Source organism: Sciurus vulgaris (genome assembly GCF_902686455.1).
Source record: "Sciurus vulgaris genome assembly, chromosome: 4".
NCBI classification, from domain to species: domain Eukaryota; kingdom Metazoa; phylum Chordata; class Mammalia; order Rodentia; family Sciuridae; genus Sciurus; species Sciurus vulgaris.
In genome coordinates this window covers 16,472,482-16,493,948 of record NC_136464.1, presented here as the reverse complement: position 1 = coordinate 16,493,948, position 21,467 = coordinate 16,472,482, and the positions used below count along the sequence as shown (strand labels likewise).

General features: G+C 37.0%; 1 protein-coding gene and 1 long non-coding RNA gene across 2 annotated transcripts in view; one reads left to right on the top strand and one right to left on the bottom strand.

Annotated features, from left to right (window-relative positions):
* Nucleotides 1–8,602, top strand: part of NHLRC2 (NHL repeat containing 2) — a gene marked incomplete at its 5' end in the record, with an annotated part of 56,589 nt that extends 47,987 nt beyond the window's left edge. The window contains 5 exons of the mRNA XM_079138088.1: nucleotides 1,689–1,920; nucleotides 2,591–2,713; nucleotides 3,833–4,042; nucleotides 5,031–5,250; nucleotides 8,087–8,602. Of these exons, the coding sequence (XP_078994214.1) occupies nucleotides 1,689–1,920; nucleotides 2,591–2,713; nucleotides 3,833–4,042; nucleotides 5,031–5,250; nucleotides 8,087–8,343 (1,042 nt within the window). The 3' untranslated portion in view covers nucleotides 8,344–8,602. The remainder of the gene's footprint in view (nucleotides 1–1,688; nucleotides 1,921–2,590; nucleotides 2,714–3,832; nucleotides 4,043–5,030; nucleotides 5,251–8,086) is intronic.
* A 619-nt stretch (nucleotides 8,603–9,221) lies between these two features.
* On the bottom strand, nucleotides 9,222–18,563 carry LOC306660028. Its single transcript, XR_013763529.1, has 2 exons — nucleotides 16,645–18,563; nucleotides 9,222–15,705 (listed from the first exon to the last, which is right to left on the bottom strand). It is a non-coding gene; the product is annotated as an uncharacterized lncRNA (long non-coding RNA).
* Between the last annotated feature and the right edge of the window lie 2,904 nt (nucleotides 18,564–21,467).

Sequence of the window (21,467 nt, the reverse complement as noted above, 5' to 3'; positions counted from 1 at the left end):
CAGTATCTGGTACATAATTGGAGCTCAGTAAAGTTTTGCAGAATAAATAAAGTATAAAAGTCAGTAGAGGGGCTGGGGAGATAGCTCAGTTGGTAGAGTGCTTGCCTTGTAAGCACAAGGCCCTGGGTTCGATCCCCAGCACCAAAAAAAAAAGTCAGTAGACCATAAAGGTCATCAAATCACCATAGAAAGTAGAGTCCTCTCAGTAATCTTATCAGTAGAAAGGAGCAGTTGTATAGAAACTCTAAAATATCAGGTATTCTAAATATTGTGTATATGTGTATATTGCTTTGGAACACATTTATGTGATGTTTTACAGCATTCAACTAAAAATATTTATTAAATGTACTCTATGTTAGGCACTGTGCTAGGTATTAGGAATGAAAGGATATGCTCACTAAGTTAAAGATAAAATGAAAACATGCAGTTGCTGTGCTTAGTGGGCCACAGAGGAAGAATCAGATCGCAAACAATTAAAAAATATGTATGTAAAAAGGAATCTCTGGAGCAGTCCTTCTTGTCGAAATTGTCCTGAATGTAAATAAGAGGAACATCCGTTATCAGTAAAATTTGAATGTCAAAGAAAGCTTCCTGGAAGAGGCATACTGGACTGAGACCCGATGGAGGGAGAGGGGAGGTTTCTGGGCAATAGCTGACCCTGGTGATGTCAGTGGCAGCTGGATCACACAGTGCCTTGTGAGTCCTCTAAGAGATTTGAACCTTCTGCAAGCCTTTATAGAAAGGGTTAGGCTACAAGTGACATGATCAAAGGGTTCAGACTCCTTATAGTAATTGCCTTTTGGTTTATTTGTTTTGAATATTACATATTACACATATTTCCCTGGATATCTTATTTTTATAAGTTCCTTGATTAAATGACCATATTTTATACACGTTATATCCCTTTGCATCCACCCCCTGCTTCCTGCCTAACTCCACATTGGGAGCCTGTCCACCAGCAAGTGATGGTTGCCTTAGACTCTGTTACTCTTACTTGGAAATGGTAGACATGTATTTTTGTTTTGCATTTTAAGTCAGCTTTTTCCCTGTGGCATGAATTTAGAAACTAAGATAAAAAACTTTCTCTGTATCACAAAAGGAATCATTTCAGTAGTCCTTTAAGTACACATGTCCTTAGTGTATATAAGAAATTGATTTTATATGACTAATTAGTTGATGCAGCAAAGTCATCCTGAATCCTTTTCCTAAAGTAGTAATGCCTGACCTGGCCATCTTTCAAAAACTATTCTCTAGTTCCTTTTGTTATTCTCTACTTATATCCGAGAACATAAAACATTTTTAATGAAATTGTAAACTTTAAACTATCAAGAACTAGGTAGTCTTTTTAGTTCCCTTTCAGGACCTAATATTTCATGGAGCTAAGTAGTCAGGACATTAAATGAGAATAAACTTTACCAACAATCTGACCATTCTTATAATTCCAGTCCTATCAGGGATTCCCTATTTGGCCTTTGAGAGGGCTTTCAGCTGTATGTATGTTCAAGAAAAGTAGGAAGGTCCCTGCCCAGTGGCTAAATAAGTAAGAATTTGGAAATTTACAGAGACGGCTGACTGGCACAGTTTCTCTAGACCAAGATCACTAATTTTAATTTCTTAATTAGATCATTTACATTAATTGGTTTAATGGCCGTATTGGCTCTTGATGCACCCATGTCCTTCTCTTTCAGTGAGTTAAAAAAAGGAACTTGCCTTCGGTTTGCTGGAAGTGGAAATGAAGAGAATCGAAACAATGCATACCCTCACAAGGCGGGTTTTGCCCAACCCTCAGGCCTCTCTCTGGCCTCTGAAGACCCCTGGAGCTGCCTGTTTGTAGCAGATAGTGAGAGCAGTACAGTAAGAACCGTCTCGCTGAGAGATGGAGCAGTGAAGCACCTCGTAGGAGGAGAAAGAGATCCCCTGGTAAGGAAAGTCGCTTTTGCATTGTGCCCAGCCACTGACCTCACTGGCACTTTCCTGAATTGTGGAGAGTTAATGAAATTCAAGGAGGAATCATTCTTGGCCTATTCATGAGATCAAATGGAGGTCAAGCCAAAGACAATATGAATATAAAGAAATACAAGTAAAGCCATCTAAGAAAAGTAACTCAATGCTTTAGAGAGAAAGAAGGGATAGACAGTTGCTTACTGGAGAAGAAGGTAATTGGCCATGGGTGGGAAAGGACCCCAGCCTTGCAGCCTTGACCTGTTCTGACCCCACATGGGACTCTTGCAATACAGTGGCAGTGCATCAAAACTAGCCCAGGGGGCTGGGGTTGTGGCTCAGCGGTAGAGTGTTTGCCTGAAGTGTGAGGCACTGGGTTCGATTCTCGGCACCACATTTAAATAAATGAAATAAAGGTCTATTAACACTAAAACAAATTTAAAAAAAAAAAAAAAAAAACTAGCCCAGGCCACAGTCCCGTGAGTTTCTGCCAGTCTGCAGCAAGTGCCCAGCCCTGATTGGGTGAAAACAGGCCTTTTCCCCTGTAACTGCAATAGCACATGCAGCCATATTAATTTTCACTTTATATTCTAACAAACACTATAAAAACTTTGATAACTGCTGTTTCTTTCTCTTTAAAAAAAAAAAGAATTTATTTGCTTTTGGCGATGTTGATGGAGTAGGCATCAGTGCAAAGCTTCAACACCCACTTGGAGTAGCGTGGGACAAGAAGAGAAATTTGCTTTATGTGGCAGACTCCTATAATCACAAGGTGAGTCTTGACAGAATTATATAATGCCTTGCTTTTGTCTGTGGTGTTTAAAATGCTGAAAGATCTATGCACCTCCTACAAGTGCCACTCCAAAATACAGAGGAACAACAGCCCTTGGCATCTATGTTCCAGCTCGTTCTGTGCTTCTCCTGGTCCTTTCTTTGGCAAGACATTATGAAGATGTCTGAACTAGGAAAAGCACTAAACTAGTCCCAGTGGCTATAATCAAAAGTTATGAATTTGTGCTGGCGCATTGGCACACACCTGGAATCCAGCTACTCAGGAGGCTGAGACAGGAGGATCTCAACTTTGAGACCAACCTGGGCAAAACAGCAAGATCCTGGCTCCAAATAAAAAATTAAAAGGGCTAGGGATGTCGCTCAGTGGTAGAGCACCCTGGCTTCAATCCCCATTCCTCCCCCCGCCAAAAAAAGTTTTAAATTGTGATCCATCAAAGCTGCTTAGTACCATATTCTGAAAATAAGGAGAGAGCAAATGGCAAGGAAGATAATGTGTCGCCTAACAGGCGAGAGCTTCTGAGCTGCCGCGGAGTCGCAATGCCTGCTGTCATGTAATTCCATCTCCAGCAGCGTTCCCACTTCCGCCAGTTCAGTGGCTTCAGTTCCCATTGCACGTTTTTTTTTTTGTTTGTTTTTTTTTTTACAAAACTTCCATAGATAATAAATGTTAATACTTTGTAATAAGAGAGCATAAATTTATAAGATTGAGACATGACTAACAGTCATTAAATTTAACAAAAGTTCAAATCCTCAGACAATGCTAGATGCTTGTGAGAAAAGAGTCAATTTAGCTGTGAAAGTATGTTCCACAATGCGGAAAAACAATAGAATTAATTATTTTAAATTATAGAAATAATTTTAACCAAGATTGCACTGAGAAAATACATAGTTTTTAAATTCTAGGGGTGGAATATCTCCCCTTAGATTGTAATACAAATGTTTGGCTTTTCAGGAAAATAGGGAAATATCTACTTTTTTAAGATTTATTGATAATTTAATGGCAATTAGGATCTTTCTTGTTTTCTGTATACTACACCTTTCCATAATACAAGCTTGAGATGAATTTTCAAATACATAAATTTTGTGTTTTCTTCTTTAGATTAAAGTTGTGGATCCCAAAACAAAAAACTGTACAACATTAGCAGGAACTGGAGACCTGAATGATGTTTTCAGTTCCAGTTTTACCGAGTCAACTTTTAATGAGCCAGGAGGCCTGTGTGTTGGAGAGAATGGTCAGTTGTTGTATGTTGCAGATACCAACAATCACCAAATAAAAGTGATGGATTTAGAAACAAGAACAGTTTCTGTGGTAAGTGAACTACAGCATAAGTTGAGTGTGTGGTTTTGAGAACAGTCCTCAGGTGCCCTGGCACTGACAGGTGCTTGGTCAGGCCGTCCCCGGTGGCTGAGATGACATGTGCAGCTGGTATAGTGAGGCATCCTCCACTGGGTTTTGTGGTAACAGACCAGCAGGACTACTTTGTGGATATCCTGTCATTCCTAAAATATAAGTTCCATCTGTGCTGAGAGTTTGAGAAAGAGACTGAGAGTTGGAGAGAATCTGATGAACCTTCAAGAAAAAAGGGAGGACTCAGATCTGGTTTTAAATATATAGTTACACCAGCACATACTATATACACATGGCACGTGGGTTGGGTGGTGTTACGCAGTGATCTGGAGATTATCGCGTAATCTTTGTTCCCTATAGTGACTCCAGTACCAGATTATCGGCCAGAGGAAGTTTTAGAGCCACATTTTAGACGTGGACATGGTCTATAATAGAATTTCCAGGGAAATGTCTATTATAAGCTACTCCTTGATGGATCACATTTACCTGAAAAAAAAAAAAAAACCAAGATTTTTTTTCTAAAATTCTAGAAATCTGCAAAGTATATGTTTAAAAAAAAAAACAGTTTACCATCAACTCTCTCATCTCTCTTCACATAGATCTCTATAGATATAAGATGAATAACATACTTGGCAGTAGAAATTATGAGGATGGATATTATATGTACTACATTTAAATTCATAAAATTTTGTTTTGATTTCCTGCCACCTATAAACATATTGGGCAATTACTCCTATAAGTATTGGTTCTCTTTTTGCTTATATGAACTGTTTCTCTCTACTCACAAAATATTCTGGAGGGCATCTGGACAAAGACCTAATTCAGACTAGAATGACAATTAGTTTCATTGATAGAAAAATTCATTTTTCTTCTGAAATCGAAAAATAAACTCACTCTTTAATTACTGTACAGTCCTGGTGCTTTAATAACAGGTTTTCTGATTTCCTAGCTCCCTGTCTTCAGATCTGAAAATGCTGTGGTAGATGGTCCCTTCCTAGTGGAGAAACAGAAGACAGTACCCAAACTGCCAAAATCTGCCCCGAGTGTTGAACTCTCCTCAGTAACTGCATGTCCTGGACAGACCCTGCAGTTCAAGCTCAGACTGACCCTCCCATCAGGAACAAAGCTTACTGAAGGAGTAGCCAGTTGCTGGTTTCTAACAGCTGAAGGTATGAAAATATTTAATAAATTCTTCATGTCTAATGCAATAATTTTGCTCATTTATTATGTGATATTTTGTACTCTGAGCAAGATTTGAGGAAGGTTATATGAAAAAAAAAAAATGAATTCAGATCTAACACATGCTGGTAGCTTTCTTTAGTCTCAGAGATCCTTTCCTCCAGTGTAACTCACTGTAAATTACCTGTCAGTTGTTAGCAGTTTCTTGGAGAATGGACTTGCCTATACTACTTCCCATATTCTAAGCTTGTTCTTCATTTTTTCTTCATTTTTGTTCCCAAAAAGAACATTTTAAAGTCTGAAGTAGATGAAGTGGCACCTCCTTATTTAATATCTTTTTCTGTAACTCATCTATCTAGTTACCTTAATGCAGTCCCTTTCTTTTGTGCATGTGAATCTCAGTGTGAACTAGCTTCTTATTTCATTAATGGATGATAAGGAAAAAGCATACCGCCGGCCTTCTGTTAGAGCTTTCCAGCATCCATAACCTATTGGACAGCAGTTCTGCGGTGGAATAGTAGTGGTCGAGAACTTGTCTCAGACGATCTTCCTCTGTCCTAGTCTCCCACGCTCTTTCACATGTTCTCACTCAATCTTTCATTTCCTCCCAAGCTCCTTTTCCCTCATACCCTCTCACACACTTTTTTTTTTTTTTCTTTTGGTTCATTACCCAAATCCTGGCTTTATCCCTCCTTACCTTCCTACATTCTCAGGACAGAAGCCACTGACCAAGTCAGTGTCTAAATCAAGCGGACAGAGAGAACTTGGTAGACCAGCTGTGTAGATTGCCAGTTAGAGTCTGGGAGGCTGGCTTGGCGGGTGACTGACTGAGCCTGTAGGGAAACCACCCCCTCCCACTCTCTACAAGGAATAGTGCTGGCCATGCACTACTCGGAGATTTTGAGCTCGCTCTGTGGACACAAGTCATCGCATAGCCTGCTGGGTTCACAGCACACCCTGCACTGCTGGCTTGGCTCTTGTGTACGTGCCCCAGGGTCTGACAGTGGTGCATCAGCTGGAGATCATTAGGCTCATTTCTCTCTGTGAAAATGGAGAGCAATGTATTGATTTTTAAAATAAGATGTTGACAAATTAACATTTTTTAACTCCACTTTGTTAAACAGAAGAATTACTGTCAAATCACCAGGATATAAAATACAAATGGTACTAAAGAGAAGTGTCTGGGGGGAAGTACTTAGCTACTCCATTGCTTGTCCAAGGTATTTGCTCCATTTTTAATTATATATAGAAAAATAAACTTTTAGGCAAGATTCTTAATAATTTTAAGGATTTTGAAAATTTTTTTGTGGAATACAGTTGTACACTTATGATTAAAAGATACTTCCTCCTTTTGGCTGCTTATTGAGAGATAGTTAAAGTGGTTAGCATATGTGAAAGTTTTAAGCCAAAGGAAAAAGCAACCAAAAAAAAAAAAAAAAAAAAAACCTCTGGCATATATTACAAATTCACAAATCCTTAATGTCATATATATGAAAATAGCTAAAGAAATATTTTGTTTTATTTCTTGATTTGAATATTAAAATAGAGCAGTTTATTATTTTCCCATCTGGATTTAAAATTTAAGAAGTTCTGTGTGAATTTTTTTATCTAGTAAAGTGAAGGATTAAGTAGACTATACTCCCAGTCCAAAACTAAGCAAAGAAAGCCAAAGAATTTTCAAGAGAATTGTGGAAGAACTGTTGAAAAGCTCCTGCGTAAATTCCCTGCACTTAACTCCAGTTCTTACCTTTCACCTTCTCCTTATTCTTACTTAGCATACTTTTCTCAAATTTGAAACAGTAAACCAAAGGGGAGATGAGAGGACTGATGGAGGCAGACACTCTTGAGTCTGTGGCTCTCAGGAGACAAAGAAAAGAGACAAACAGTCAAAAAGCATCTCATTGTAGTGTCTCATTGCAACTCAGTGGAGGACCTAGCTTTTGTACAAAGGTGAAGTTATTGATAAGTTCTGAGAGATGTTGAGCGTGCTCTTGAATGGCAGGAAGACGTTGCTCGAGTTTCCTGAATCTGATTCTTGATGACCGTCCCCCTCCTAAACTAAATGTCCATGCAGTTCTGCTTCCTCAGTAGGACACAGGCCTTCCTCAGAGAGAAGGCTCAAGATGAATAAGTTGTTAAAGAATTTTAATACTAGAAGGTTTAAAATTCTTTTAGTGGTTTATTGGACATTTATATAGATAATCTGTGTATCTAAGTCTAGGACAAATTTTATAAATTAAAATGGGGTAGAAAAAAATCTCTTAGTTTTTGTATTGTTTAGACTCAGATTGTATATGCAACATTATCTTTATTTTTATTATTAATACTCTAAGATATTCCAGAATTCATGATTATCTTAACTAAAAAGCCACCATAGAGTTGTACATGTATTTGTATTTCCCAGATAAAATTCTTTTTACACTACATCTTTGAAAGTGCTAATCTGCAGTAAAAATGATCTATTATCTCACCTACCTTATGTTTATTCATACCACCTAGGTTTCATTTTGAAATTTGTGCCTTAAGGATCTAGAGCCATATTTGCAATATTCAGCTTGATTTCAGTGGAAATAAGTTTATGATTTATTTTATGGTGTTCAAACAAAGGCACAATTGTAATAATTACATATGGAAATCACCAGACTGGGCTCATTGGTGGTCATTTTGTCTTATTTATATTTATGCCCTTGATCCAGGTTGTAATGCCCAGCATTAGAAGCCTTCAGCAATATTAGTTGATTGAATGTATCTTGTCTCCCTAGATTTTTCCAATTTCCTACTTGTCTTCTTATACAATCTTAATAATTTACTTCTTTTATTTTCTAGATAATGAGTGGCTTCTTCAAGGACAGATACTGTCTGGAGACATAGAGAACATTTCCAACCAACCAGCGATTTCACTGCAAATTCCTAGCAATTGCTTATCACTTACAGCAGTCATATCTATCAGTGTGTTTCTCTATTACTGTAGTGCAGACAGCAGTGCTTGCATGATGAAGGGAATTTTGTTCAGGCAGCCTTTACAAATAACTGATGTACAACCAGGGCGCATAGATCCAGTAGAGCTCAGGTATGTATTCTAGCAAGCCAGCTAGCAGCCCTTAGCCACAGGCCTTTTTCCATTTCTGTCATCACAGTAACTTACAGAAAAAAACTTTATTTATGCCTCTGGATTCCAAGACACCCATTGCTCGGTTCTAGCAACTAAATTAAAATAAAGCTATGCTTTCTTATTATTGTACACAAATTCATTCTAACTTTGTATTAGCTAAATCATTGACCATCATTTAAACCAAGATAATGAAATCTTTGTAGCTATTTGGCATAAGACTGAAGTGCTGATAATAATAATACCAAGTATTTTAACTAAGATTTTCTACCTTTATTAATAGCAATCAACACACTTGCGCATATAAATTTCACAGTAACTTTAGGTAGATCTAAGCTCTAATATATATGTTTGTGTAAGGACACCTGCCATTTAAGGCATAAGGTCTACTTTAAGCCAAAAAAGAAAAAAATGGTATTTTCTTTATAGTAGAAGCTTAGAGCATGTGGTGGTTACATATGATCTTTATTCTCTTCTTTGATTTTTCTCAGTTGAAATATTTTTAAAAGAGAGTTTTGATCTATTTTTATTATAAATTATTTGTTGTTTTAACACAGCATTATTAATGCCTTATAACTTTATATAGAAAAAGTTGAATGAACAGACCTGCTCCCTTAACTGTCTTGTTTTGTTTTGTTTTGTGAATGAATGCATTTTTACCAGATAATGAATGGGTCCTCAGAAATATTATGACTTTCTAAGAGAAGGGACTTAGGATACATTACTGTCTGTGATAAAAAATTTATTGTGACAGTTGAATCTGATATAAATGGGTATGTATGTTTTGGAAATTTATATTTTACTTGTAAGCTTTAAATGCAGATTTGTTGTGTTTGGGATTTTTGATTCCCATATTTAAAATTTTGATCTTTGATCGTAATGTTTTTTAAAATCACATTTAAGCCTTCGTATTGAAATTTTCAATGTGAAGTGCTTTTGTATAATTAGCAGATATAGTATATCTTAATATACTACTCTTTAAAGTATTAGGGCCAAAACATAGTGATTTGCAACACTGTTTTGTTGGTTTTGTTTTTTTAAAACCAAAAAGAAATAGCCACTGAGAATATTGGAGGTTTTTAGAAAAAAAAAAATTATTATCATAATTTATCTTATAACTATCTGAAAACTTGTTTTTCTGAATATGGAGTCAACATGTTTGCGATTTAATCAGCTTACAAGATTTTAAAAACCTCAGGTGAGCCATGTTTATTTATTCAATAAATATTTATGGACAATATGAAATAATATGCTTCCCCTCCTTATATTTATAGACAATATGATATAATATGCTCCCCCTCCTTCAAAAACAGTGCTAAATTTAAAAGTGTAATCTTTTAAACACCATTGTCTGCCCTTTTATTTATATTTTTTAGAAATATAGGCTTGAAACATAGTATTTATTTGTTTCATTCAGAAGGTTGGTGAAATCTCTGAAGAGAATATATAGATCATGACTGATTTGGTTAATAACCTTCAAAAACTACTTTTACAGAGAAATACAATATAAAATTAAAAAGAATCCTGTTTGAAATTGTATGTAATTACCTCATAAACATTTTCCCTCCACAAACAACCAAAAATAATGTTGTGTAATAAAAAGATGCATAACATTGATGTTCTTTTTTATGGAGAATAGACCTTATTACTTTTTAATCTCATTTGACTTATTGTACTTTTCATTTCCACTTGGACAGGATGAGAATATTTTGGCTGATTTCCTGTGTAGGGACATAAATAGTCTCACTCTCTAAAAGAAATAGATAAAGTTTTAACTTGCTAATGTAGAAATAACTGATGATTTATTTTTCAGCATAATACACACAGAGTATGTTTATATATTTTCATGTACATGAAAAGTCTAAAACTACTTTTTAAACTTTCCCTTTATTTGTCCAGGTAGAGTTTTAGGTTAGTCTTAGGCAAATATTTTTCTTGATTTTGAGAGTACTCTTTCATCAAACATTCTTATTCTTACCCACTGCCAGGCTGCATTGTTGTATACATTAAAAATGTTATTTATAATGGATTAGTATGATTTTGAATAAATCACACTAAAGCAATGTGAAAGTGATTCTAGAATTTATAACTAACAGAAACCTCTTATATAAGAGTAGGCCCTAGAAAGTTTTTTAATACTTCTTGATCTGTGTCTGCCTCCTGTTTTCTGTAAGAACTCTTATTTTTTTACTTTTGCTTTTCTTGTTACACAAGTTATGTCCAGTGAGTTTCAAAAGAGTTAAGATTTCAGTTATGTCACCTTAATTATAATGCTAGTAAGATAGCATTACACAAATTTTAACATAATGCCTGGAATCTTTATTCTAAATTATATTTTTTTCTCTTTGCTGTGATATCGTTTTACAGATAGCAAGATTTTAAGAAAATTTATACTCAGGATTACTATGATCCCTGGAAAGAACTTTGCTTATCTTGAATATTCTATCTCAAGCAAATATTTAACCTATTCACAAAAGAAAACCTTGTGTTTAATTACCCATAAGTGTAACTTTGGCAAAGTTCAATGACTATGAAAAACAATTTTCTCCCTAACTGTTCTAATAATGTATTTAGTTATAGTATCATCAGGTCTTCAAAAAGCTATAGTAAACTTAAAATGTAAGTATTAATGTAGCACAAAACAGCATATGTGTGGATGAGTGTATGTATATGTGTATATAGATATGAAGATCAATTCAAGAAGTTCTCACATTTCTTTCATGACCAGTCTACTTTTGAGCTAATAACCACTGAGATAAGTTATTCTCTGCTTGCTTTTCCAAAGTTGGAAAATTGGAGAAGATAATAAAAATATGAATCTATAATATAATATTTTTTTTCTTTAGCGTTTAGTAACTAATGAAACTTTTACTTGTAGGCTTAGTTAATAATAATGATAAGTTGACCACAGACACACATGCCTTCACATTTTCTTTGCAACTGCAAATTATAAAGGAAAATCTTTATCTACCAACTATTTGATATGTTAGTATTCTCCATAGAGTGGGGTTCAAGAAGAGAATGAGTCTTATAATAAAGCATATCGCTGTTTTACAAACAATACTGTAGTTGTAAAGATGCATGCCTACGATCCTATTAAAATTTTTAAAGATCTGGACCCACACAACTTGCTTCAAAGAGGGTCCAGACACCCTGGACCATACTCCAACACATGTGCCCAGCAACTTGCACCAGGATGCCTGTGTCTTAGCCAGAAGTTTCACAGGATCTTCAAAGTGCTTTCATAAATACTGCCTTAATTGAGCTTCAGAATAACCTTTTAAACCGGACAGGAAGATATCGTTTCCCTTGTGCAGATGAGGAAACAGCTTTGAGATCAGAAAGCCCCAGAATGATGGGACACCTAGAACAGGGCCGGGTGTCAGTCAGCAGGTGCCAGGTGTTGTCAGGAGACACAGGGGAGGAGAATGAAGGGTAGATACTTTGGAGACCGCCCCACAGGTCTCCTGATTCCTGGCTCTGCTACAGGATGTAGTGTAAAAAGGCGGGGGTGGTGAAATGCAGAACACATACTCCTGTGGACACTTTCCCACGCCTCCAGCTAAGTACAAAGCAGAGTACGAAGCACTTCCCAGTGCTTCTGCAAAGCTTCAGGCAATAATTTGGGAACCCTCACAACCAGCTCAAAAGGAGGGACAGCAAGCTGAGGCAGCTTTGAGCAGTTACACCAGCAGAGTCAAGTTCACGCCTTTAGGAAGTGGCAGAGCCTGGATGGGAGTGTGCTCAGCCCCCTGCTGTACTGCCTCTCACACACAGATCTTTCCAGGCTCTATCTAGTGATTTGTCCATCCAAAGAAACCAATGCCCTTAGTGATTATTTTTGAAATTTAAATTCATTTAAGTGCATGACTTCTATGTATGTATATATATATATATATATATATATATATATATGTTATCATTCAGACCTTGGAATGGTCTGTATAATTGTTGTTTCTCAAAAGATTTTATGCACTACCCTTCTTTGATCTATTTATCCACAGATTTTCTTGGCAGATGCAGGTATTAAAGAAGTTCCAGTGTTCGTCCCACCTGTGCTGTTTGAGTTGGTCTTCCAACAGTAGCGAAGACCTTGGCATAGAGACTAACTGAATTCACAGGACGGTTTCAAACCCTGATAAGCTCATTTGTATTTAAGAAAATTTTGTTAGGCAAATGAAATCTAGAAATAGAAAGTCGTCTGTTTTCTTGCTTTGTAAATACTGGTATATAAACCATTCCACAATGACACAAGTACATGCAGTTTAAGTACAGTAAAGTTTTTGCCAGGACCAGCCTATGGTTTCAGCATTAGATACTATTAAAAGGAATGAAGCAACATGCTAGCAGTGGTTACGGTTCATGGATCATTCTTGTGTAGAAGGCAGGCATCTTTTCACTTTAAATGGTTTGCTTGTTAAGTAGCAGTAGCATGCAATAAAGAATTTTAAAATTTTGTTATAAAATCCCACCTGGAATCTATAGGGAGATGTACGTCCACATAAGAAAGTGATGATGGTGACATACTTTAAAAGTACAATTTACCATTAATCATCAAGATTGCTTTTTCCACCTGTGGCACATAGTTTATTTAAATAAAGAATTAGCACTAATCCTAAGTCACTGTTTTGTTCTGAATAATTAAAAGTTTGCTTTTCTTTCATTTCTTTGCAATAGGTTAATATAAAGAATAAGAGCTGAAGTTAGAGGTTTGAGTCTTCTATGTATATGCCGTAGCCCACAAACCCTAGCCCACAAACCCTAGCCCCGGCACATACTGACTGGAGTAGCCTGCCACCTCTGGCAGAGTCTGCATAAAGAAAAATGGAGGTGGCCCTACTCGGCTTTTGGACAGCCCTTCCTTTTCTTAGTGTGCAGGTCTGGTTTGATCACTTTCAAAGGTTAGAGTTGAAAAGTTAAAATCCTAGCCACTTGTTGTGGAATGTTTGCCTATAAAGTTATTTGTCGTTTGGGTGTCCTTCTTCCCTGGCATGCCACTCTCACGCGTACCAAAGGATGTTTTGTTCTGTTGAAAGCCTCCGGACCAGAGGCAGAGTATTGCAGGCATCTCCAAATATCCCTCCCCTGGGCCATCCATCTTACATTAAAAAGCTCTGACTGAGCACAAATGAGCTCTCAACAGCCTTGCACCAGAAAGCATCCTGGTAGCTGTCCGCGTGTGGTAAGGATTCCTTCCTCCAAAGCAGGTTTGGTTAAGAAACAGGGTTAGGCAAATTGTCAGATTTTTAATGTTAAATACTTGAACATTCACACAATGTTTGGGTACATGTTTCCTTTTGAAATAAAGTGAAAGGAGAACTCAGTGTTAAGAAGTAGAGAGAAAAAAAAATTAGCCCTTAGATTTAAGCAGACCTGTTTAAGTGAAATTTTTGTTATTCCTTCTTTACCTAGTTTGTGCAGTGCTCATGAAAAATATGTTGAGATAAATAGGACAAAACATTAGTCAATAAATTATGCTTCTTAAGGGTAAAGATAGTCAAGTTCCTAACTCTGTCACATAGCTATCTTCTGCTTTTAAAATTTGTAGTCATTATTCTTAGTCCCACCAGAAACACGGGCCAGTTTCTGTTGGTTTAGAGTTGCAGTGGGCCGTGCGTAGGTCTGAATAGTCATCATCGGCATTATCTGGAAAACAGTAAACCACCAGTTCCCCTGTACACCTTGGCCTCCCACTCTTTAGGAACAGCAGAAGTTCGTGTAGAAGTTTCATTGAGGAACTGTGGTGATGTCAGCGACCGTAGATGTGCAAGAAGGAGCTCATGTTGCTGGGATTTTTTTTCCTCCCCTTAAATTCCTAATATCTCAGTTTTAAAAGTAGGGGAACAATACCCTTTGCAACTTCAAATTAATTTCTCTCCGGTTTGATCTCTATGTTCCCAATTGTCCTTCACATAGGTTAAATTTAAAAAAAAAAAAAATCAAAATCTCCCTCTTAGGATACATTGAGAGGCATTTTAGAAATCTAATAGTCACTATCATTACTTTACGTGTGGTTTGCAGAGAAATTAAATTTGCTGTGTAGTTGAGATTTACATATATTTATCACTGCTTCAGATTTTAACATTTTGTAAATACATTTAATTGTAAAAACAGATTCTTTCCTGTCTTTTATGTATGTGCTTTTATTTCTGAGATTAGAGTTGGTCTGCTCTGCTGACTTCATCCTTACAATTCCAAAGTATAATGTATTTATTTTTTCTTAATTGATTGAAACTGCAATGAAAAATCTAACTTACAAGTTCAGATATTGATATTTCTAGGCATGGTCTAGTTCTAAAAAAATTTACATGTGCATTTTTAAAGTATTTAATGTAGACAGATTAATATATTTTTATACAACACTATTTCTACTTTTATTGCAAGACTGCATTCTTCAGTGACTTTTTTCAAGTGCACATATTGTTTGCAGTGAGCACAGTGGCCTTTACCAGTGCAGAAGAGGTGTGATACATGTGATCGTAGAAAGCAAGATTGTGTTTATACTGCACATGGAAACTTAATGCCTCTCTTTCTAAAGCTGTGTACTTTTTTTTCATGAAATAGATTAAATATTTTCTCTCAAATCATGTTTCTGGGTTTTTTTTTAATATACCTTCTGTTTTAAGTATATGTCATAAGATAATTTTACTACTTAGAAACCTATAAGCCATGATTTATTTAAACTGGGGAAATAAAGTTTAAAAATAAACTGAACAAACACTTCAAAGTCAAATCATGCTGTCATAATTATATACAGATTTAAAAAAAAAAAAACATTGGGAAGGAGTGACCTGTTTGGTAAATGGTATTAGGAATATTCAAAAAGAATAACAAAAATTAAATCTCTACCCGATACTGTGCAGATAGATTGGAAAGGAATTAATGATTTAACATAAAAATAAAACGACAGAAATGCCAGAAAAGGATAAAGGAGAGTGTTGTGTTGAAGGTTGGAATGCTTTTCCTGAGAAACCTAAAGGAATGATCGGGATCATTGACATGTATGACCACATAAAAAATGGTAAGCATCTGGAGAACAAAAAAGAACAGAAATGAAAAAGGAAATGACAAACTCAAAATATTTTCAAAACAAAATAGACATAGAATTACTGTGTTTAATATGTGAAGAGCTCCTATAAGCAATAAGCGATTTCCAGTTGGAAAATTGCCAAGGAATGTGCGGTTCCCAGAAGAGACCGTAATGAAAAGATGTGCAGTCCCCCTAAATCAGGAGGTGCAGATTCACTCATCCAGCTACTCATTGAGCGATGTTTTATGTTGGTCTGGTCCAGTGATGGGCAAGTTAGAGTCTCTGCTCTAAAGCTTGTGTTGTTGTCTGGAGGAAAGACAAGAAAATAAGTAAACAAAAAGGCTAATGACTAACAAGGTCTGCAGGAGAGACCAGGCCTCAGTCGCATGGGCATGATTAGAACCCAGTTCCTGCATGTGCCTGTGTGAAGTGTAGGGCCCATGTTGGGCAGTTTCCCAAAGAGGCTCTCAGAATTATACCAACCCTGGCAAAATACCTGAGAGCCAGTGGACCCATGTTCTCTCCAGCTTGGTACTGTCAGACTTGAATTTGGTCCATTCAAATGTAAAATGTTATTGTGGTGTTGCTTTATATTGCCATGATCATTAGTGAAGGTAAATAGTTTTCTTATTTTAATGACCCAGTAGTTTCACTTGTAGAAATTGCCTCCCTAAAATATTTGCATATGTGCACAAAAGTGAGTCATCATTGTAATAGTGGAAAACTAAAAACAGTGTATATGTCCATCGGCAGGAGATATTCAGCATATAACTGTCTGTGCAGTGGAATACAATGCAGGCATTAAAAAGAATCACAAACATCTAATTGTACTTACATATGCAAAGAACACAAGTTTCATAATGAACATGAGTATGCTTTTATCTTTTAAGACTAGTTCTATGCATACACATACCTATTCATATATACATTCATATTTGGCCCTTGTTTTGCAGTTAGGCAGGACCGTAAAAATGACCAGACAAGCTGAAATTGCAAAACAATCAATGGGGAAAAATGATTTTTCCAAGAACTTTAAAAACATTAGTTAACATAATAATTCTTGAAATTTCAATTATCAATGTAGAGAAATGAAAAAATAGTAAATTTAATACATCATAACTTAAGGCATTTCATATATTGAGAATTCAGGGTTTTATTTGTCCAAAACTTACTAAGTTTTTCAGCAGTGTCTGCTTTCTAATTAGGATAGAAGTTGTGATACAGAGCAAGTATCCTTTTCCATACCTTGGCAAATTGTCACATTCCTTTATTTTGCTCTCAGTGTTGTGAAATAGCTCCCAGAACTTTCTAAGGTGAAAGTCTATGCCAGCATCACTTCCTCTGGGACAGCTTTTCATTGCGTTCCCTTGGCTGAGTTTCGCCCCCGTGGCCCATCAAGCTGCAGCAGTACCAGCATGCCCACGATCCTCTCAGCTTCACTTCCGTGGTTGCCACTTAATTTCTTTGCTGTGCCCTTTGTCCTTGTTGGCCAGTGCCCTCTGCCAACTCATCATCTTTGTAAAATGTCACGTGGCTGTATCACCAGGAAATGAAGCAGCGTCGCTGCACACTGCACTCTGTGCAGGAACCGAAGGAATTGCAGATGCACAGTGACCAGCCACTAACAGGCTTCAAAAGAAGTGACCTTAGTTTCTAGTCACGGGGCACATACGATACTACATTCGTGATTTGTGGACTGAAGAACAACAGTCAATTTTCTAACTGGAATTTGAACCATGGTCTTGGGGGACTGGTGATACTTGAACCATAGTGACTGAAATTGTTCATATTGGATTTGTTCAAAGCAAAGAAGGAAGGACTATGTACATACATCCTGTACATACACACGTGTGTGTGTGTGAATACACACACGTAAATGGAAAAACTGTGCATATATGGACACGTGTATATGGGTGCACATGAATAGGAAAAAAGGAATTAGAAAATAGGACACCACAAACTCCTAGTAGCTATATAGAGTTGGATTTGGGGAAGGAGATAAGGGGGAAGTAGTATTTATCAACCATATGCATTTTTGTACGGCATGAAAATTTACAGGTTAACAGAATTTTTTAGAGCAAACTTAAGGGGGAAAATCTTATTTTTGTTTCCCTTAATCACGTGGCTGGTTGTATACACCCTGGAAAAGGTAAACAGAAAGGTAATGAATGAAGTGAGAAAGAATGGTGAATAAATAAGGGTTCGTTGGGAGCCGGGGCTGTGATAGTTATGGTGAGTATGTGCAAAAAATAAATTGCTGAATGAGAGTAAACTTGTCCCATGGCATAGCATCACATTCAGAATGTGCCAGATGACCTGACGCTGTCACTTGACAACAGAATGGCCTTGAGCAAAGTATTTCATCTTCATCGATGTGCAGTTTCCCATCACTGGTTACTATGAACCTCACAGAATGGTGACCATGTCAGAGAAGCGCTTATCACAGTGACTAGAAACGTAAATGCTCAAAACAGTGAATGATCTGTGCCGTAGAGAACTGAGTTTTTGGCCAGTGAATGTCTTAGGCAGTCTGTAAGGTGGTCTGTAAGCACTTATCACAAGTGGGTGGAACGGCTATGCGCCATTCTAAGGGCATGTTTTGCAATATATAAGGACGAATCTTTTAGTTTCATTCCAAAATAAAATGTTATTTATGCCTTAGGACTTTATAAGAAAGATTTTTTTGAATAATTCATATGCTACAAACTAACTCAAGTAGTACACTTACACAGAATTTTTAGAAGACTCAGAGAATTATTTAAAATGCTTTTAGTTGACCAGATACAACCTTATTGTGGAAATAATTTTGTGTAACTCCAATCTAGCTAATTCAACTTACATTTTGAACTCCTAAGTAGGTCAGAACCTTCAGACTTAGAAGAAATTTTAAAAGAAATAAATACGATATTCATTTCCCCCTCTCCCTCTTTTATATGAATAGTCCATGAAAATCTTTGAGATAACCTTTATAGATATAAAACCTTACTTAGGCCAGGCACAGTGGTGCATGCCTGTAATCCCAGCAGCTCAGGAGGCTGAGGTAGGAGGATCATGAGTTCAAGGCCAGCCTCAGCAACTTAGCAAGACCTTAGGCAACTCAGTGAGACCCTGTCTCTAAATAAAGTATTTAAAAGGACTGGAGGTGTGACTCAGCGGTTAAGCATCCCTGAGTTCTGTCCCCCTGCCCCGTATGTATGTATGTATGTATAAATAAATAAATAAATAAAATCTCAGACTATTTAAAAACTCCATGAAAATAAGCTTTGTAAAAAATTATGGAATATCTAACAATAATCATTTTATAGATTTGTAACTTCAATCTTTTTTTTTTTTTTTTAAGATTGTTTTTTGTAACTTCAATCTTAACAATTTTCCAAAAAATGCCTTGCTGTTTATCTTGAGCTACATCCAGACATTTACAGTGGTTCGTGCTGGTTCTCATCTGGTCAGTTGTCAGGGGCAGATGCTGTCAGGGAGGCCACTGGAGTCCCAGGTCCTCCGGCCTCTGCCTCTCACCCGGTGAGCAGCCTTCAGCAGCATCCGTACATGATTGTGTCCCAAGAGGGGATAAACCCCTCAAAATAAAAACTGGGATTGCTTTGAGTGAGCTTTTGAGTCAAGTTTTAGTAAAAATGGGAACTGTCTGTCACATGAAGCAATATGGTATTTCATCTTGCTCTTCACCAAGGCACTTTTAGTTCCAACAGGGTTTAGCTTTTAGTTTGAAGACAACCCTATAATTCAAACAATACTTATATCTCTTGTGAGATACACATACATACACAAATTGCATGAACATGCCCAAATTTTATATAGGTATAGTGTGTGTGTGTGTGTGTGTGTGTGTGTGCGTGTGTGACCAGCCACATTTTCTAGTCCCCCCTCGTGCCTCTGAAGTCAAATTCTAGTCATTCTTGGGATGTAATTTTAATAAGTAGTAACTAGTCAAACTTTGTAAATGATTTCAAAGCAGGTTGAGCACATTTTAATTTCAGTTGCTAAGAGGAGCCAGTGGATAATAGGACCGTGGTACGCGTCTGCTCTTATTTGCCCTTACTGAAGCCATCACTGAGCTGCCTGCCCTTAGCAAAGTGGGAAAATCCCTCAGAAAGGCTCAGTTCTCTATTCCTGCCAACGCACAAGAAGCTTTCATTTCCTCTAATAGGTTTAGGATTTTAATTTGAGTCATCCCATTGAATAATATCTCTCTAATTCTATATTTAGCATTTCATTTGAAATGTCACCACAATCAAGTCCCTTATTAGAGTAGACAAGATAAGAAGGACAAATATTTGAAGTATGGTTTATCTTCCCATCCTGGAAAGGGAAGAACAATGGCTTGCCCGTGTTCAGGAAGCTGACATGACCTCAGAACCCAAGCATTGCCAGGGGGCTGATCAGGTTGTTTACCCCGTCCCCCTGTCTTGGGGCAGCTTTATGCCCAAGTCAGCCTTGCAGAAAGTCCCAGAGGAAAAAACAGCTGCCTGTATTTGTTTAACTTTCAGGAGGAAGAACAGAATGATCACCCACATGACCAACAGCCTTATTTGATTTCCTTGCACCTTGCTATTACAAGCTTTAAGATATGCTCGGGTGTTTTTGCTGTGGGTGTTGTGGGTGAAAGGTTCAACACTGAAGTCATTTTAGTAATTCGTATTAATAAAGTGCCTCTGTCAAATTCTACCTCAGTGAAAGAGGGGAGAGACAAGCGGTGGTTTAGCACTCATGAGATTAGCCATGGGAAGATAAGGATCTACCCTGTTTTAAAATGCTGTTGTGCAAACTCTATGGGAAGTACATTCAATTATCTGCCAACCCTGCCAGGAGATTAGTCCCTGTGTCTAGTCTGTACCTTGCTCTGCATCTGTTCTTTTTATAACTTGAGACTTCTGATTTCAAAGTTGAACCACTTCAGTTTTCAATATTTTCTTCAATTCAATATTAATTCCCCACATTTATGCCTGCAGTGTCCCCTCCCCCGTTGTCCATTTGGTCAGTCCTATTCAATCTGTTCACAGCCAGCTGAAGTTATAAAGTCAAGAGTTAAACAACATATTCTGTAAAAAGGATGATGAGAGATGGAGAACAAGTCATGCTTGATGTCACACGGATGGCACACGAGGGCCTGTGAGGTCCCGCTTTCCAGTAAGTGATCATAACTTGTGAAATATATTTTAAGATAACCATTTAAAGTCTCTGGATATTGTCCCAAAAGGTTACAGCAAATGGAACATTTATTCAAGAAAATCTAAATCTCAGTAAGAGTTGTGGGAGCCGTGACCCACGGCCTCTCTCCCGTCCAATGTAATAGAAACTCCATTCAAGAGTGGCCCGGAAGGTGGGACTCCCTCCCGCTGAGTTCCCAGGAAAGGACTAGTTCTCCAGGAACCTGCCCCTCCTGGAGAAGTAGTCCTTCCCATAAAAACATAAATGACTAAAAATGACTCAAGAAGAAATAGAAAATCTGCATAGACCTATAAAAATAAACAGAATTAGCAATTGTAAAACATCATATAAAAATTCCCCAAAATGAATGACTTCACTGGCAAATTCTGCTAAACATTTAAATAAGTAATTCTCCATAAAATACTTTCAAAAAATAGCATAGAATACTTCCGATTCATTCTATGAGCTTGATACCAAAATAAAACAAAACATCACAAGAAAATTAAAAACCAGTGTCTCATGAATATAGATGCAAAATATCTCAATAAAAGTAGTAAAATTATATTTAGCAGCCTATAAAAAGAATTATGATTATTGTATAATAAAGACTTTGGTCTTTTCCAGTGTTCCTGGCATGAAAACTTAAAAAAAAAAAAAAAACCCTTGGAATTCCTTGAGTGTTAGAGATGTATTTGTTCTTTATGGGTTTCTTAGATCACACCTGAATTTATACTAATGAAGTGATTCACTGTATGTCCCTAGAGAGTTTCAGGTTGGGAGCTGGGAAGACCAACTATTGATTAGAAGGTTGGGACTTTGAGATGTGCTATCACCCTGACCTCCTAAACTCCAGAGAGGAGAGGAAGGATCTAGAGGTTGAGATCAATCACATGGACAGTAGT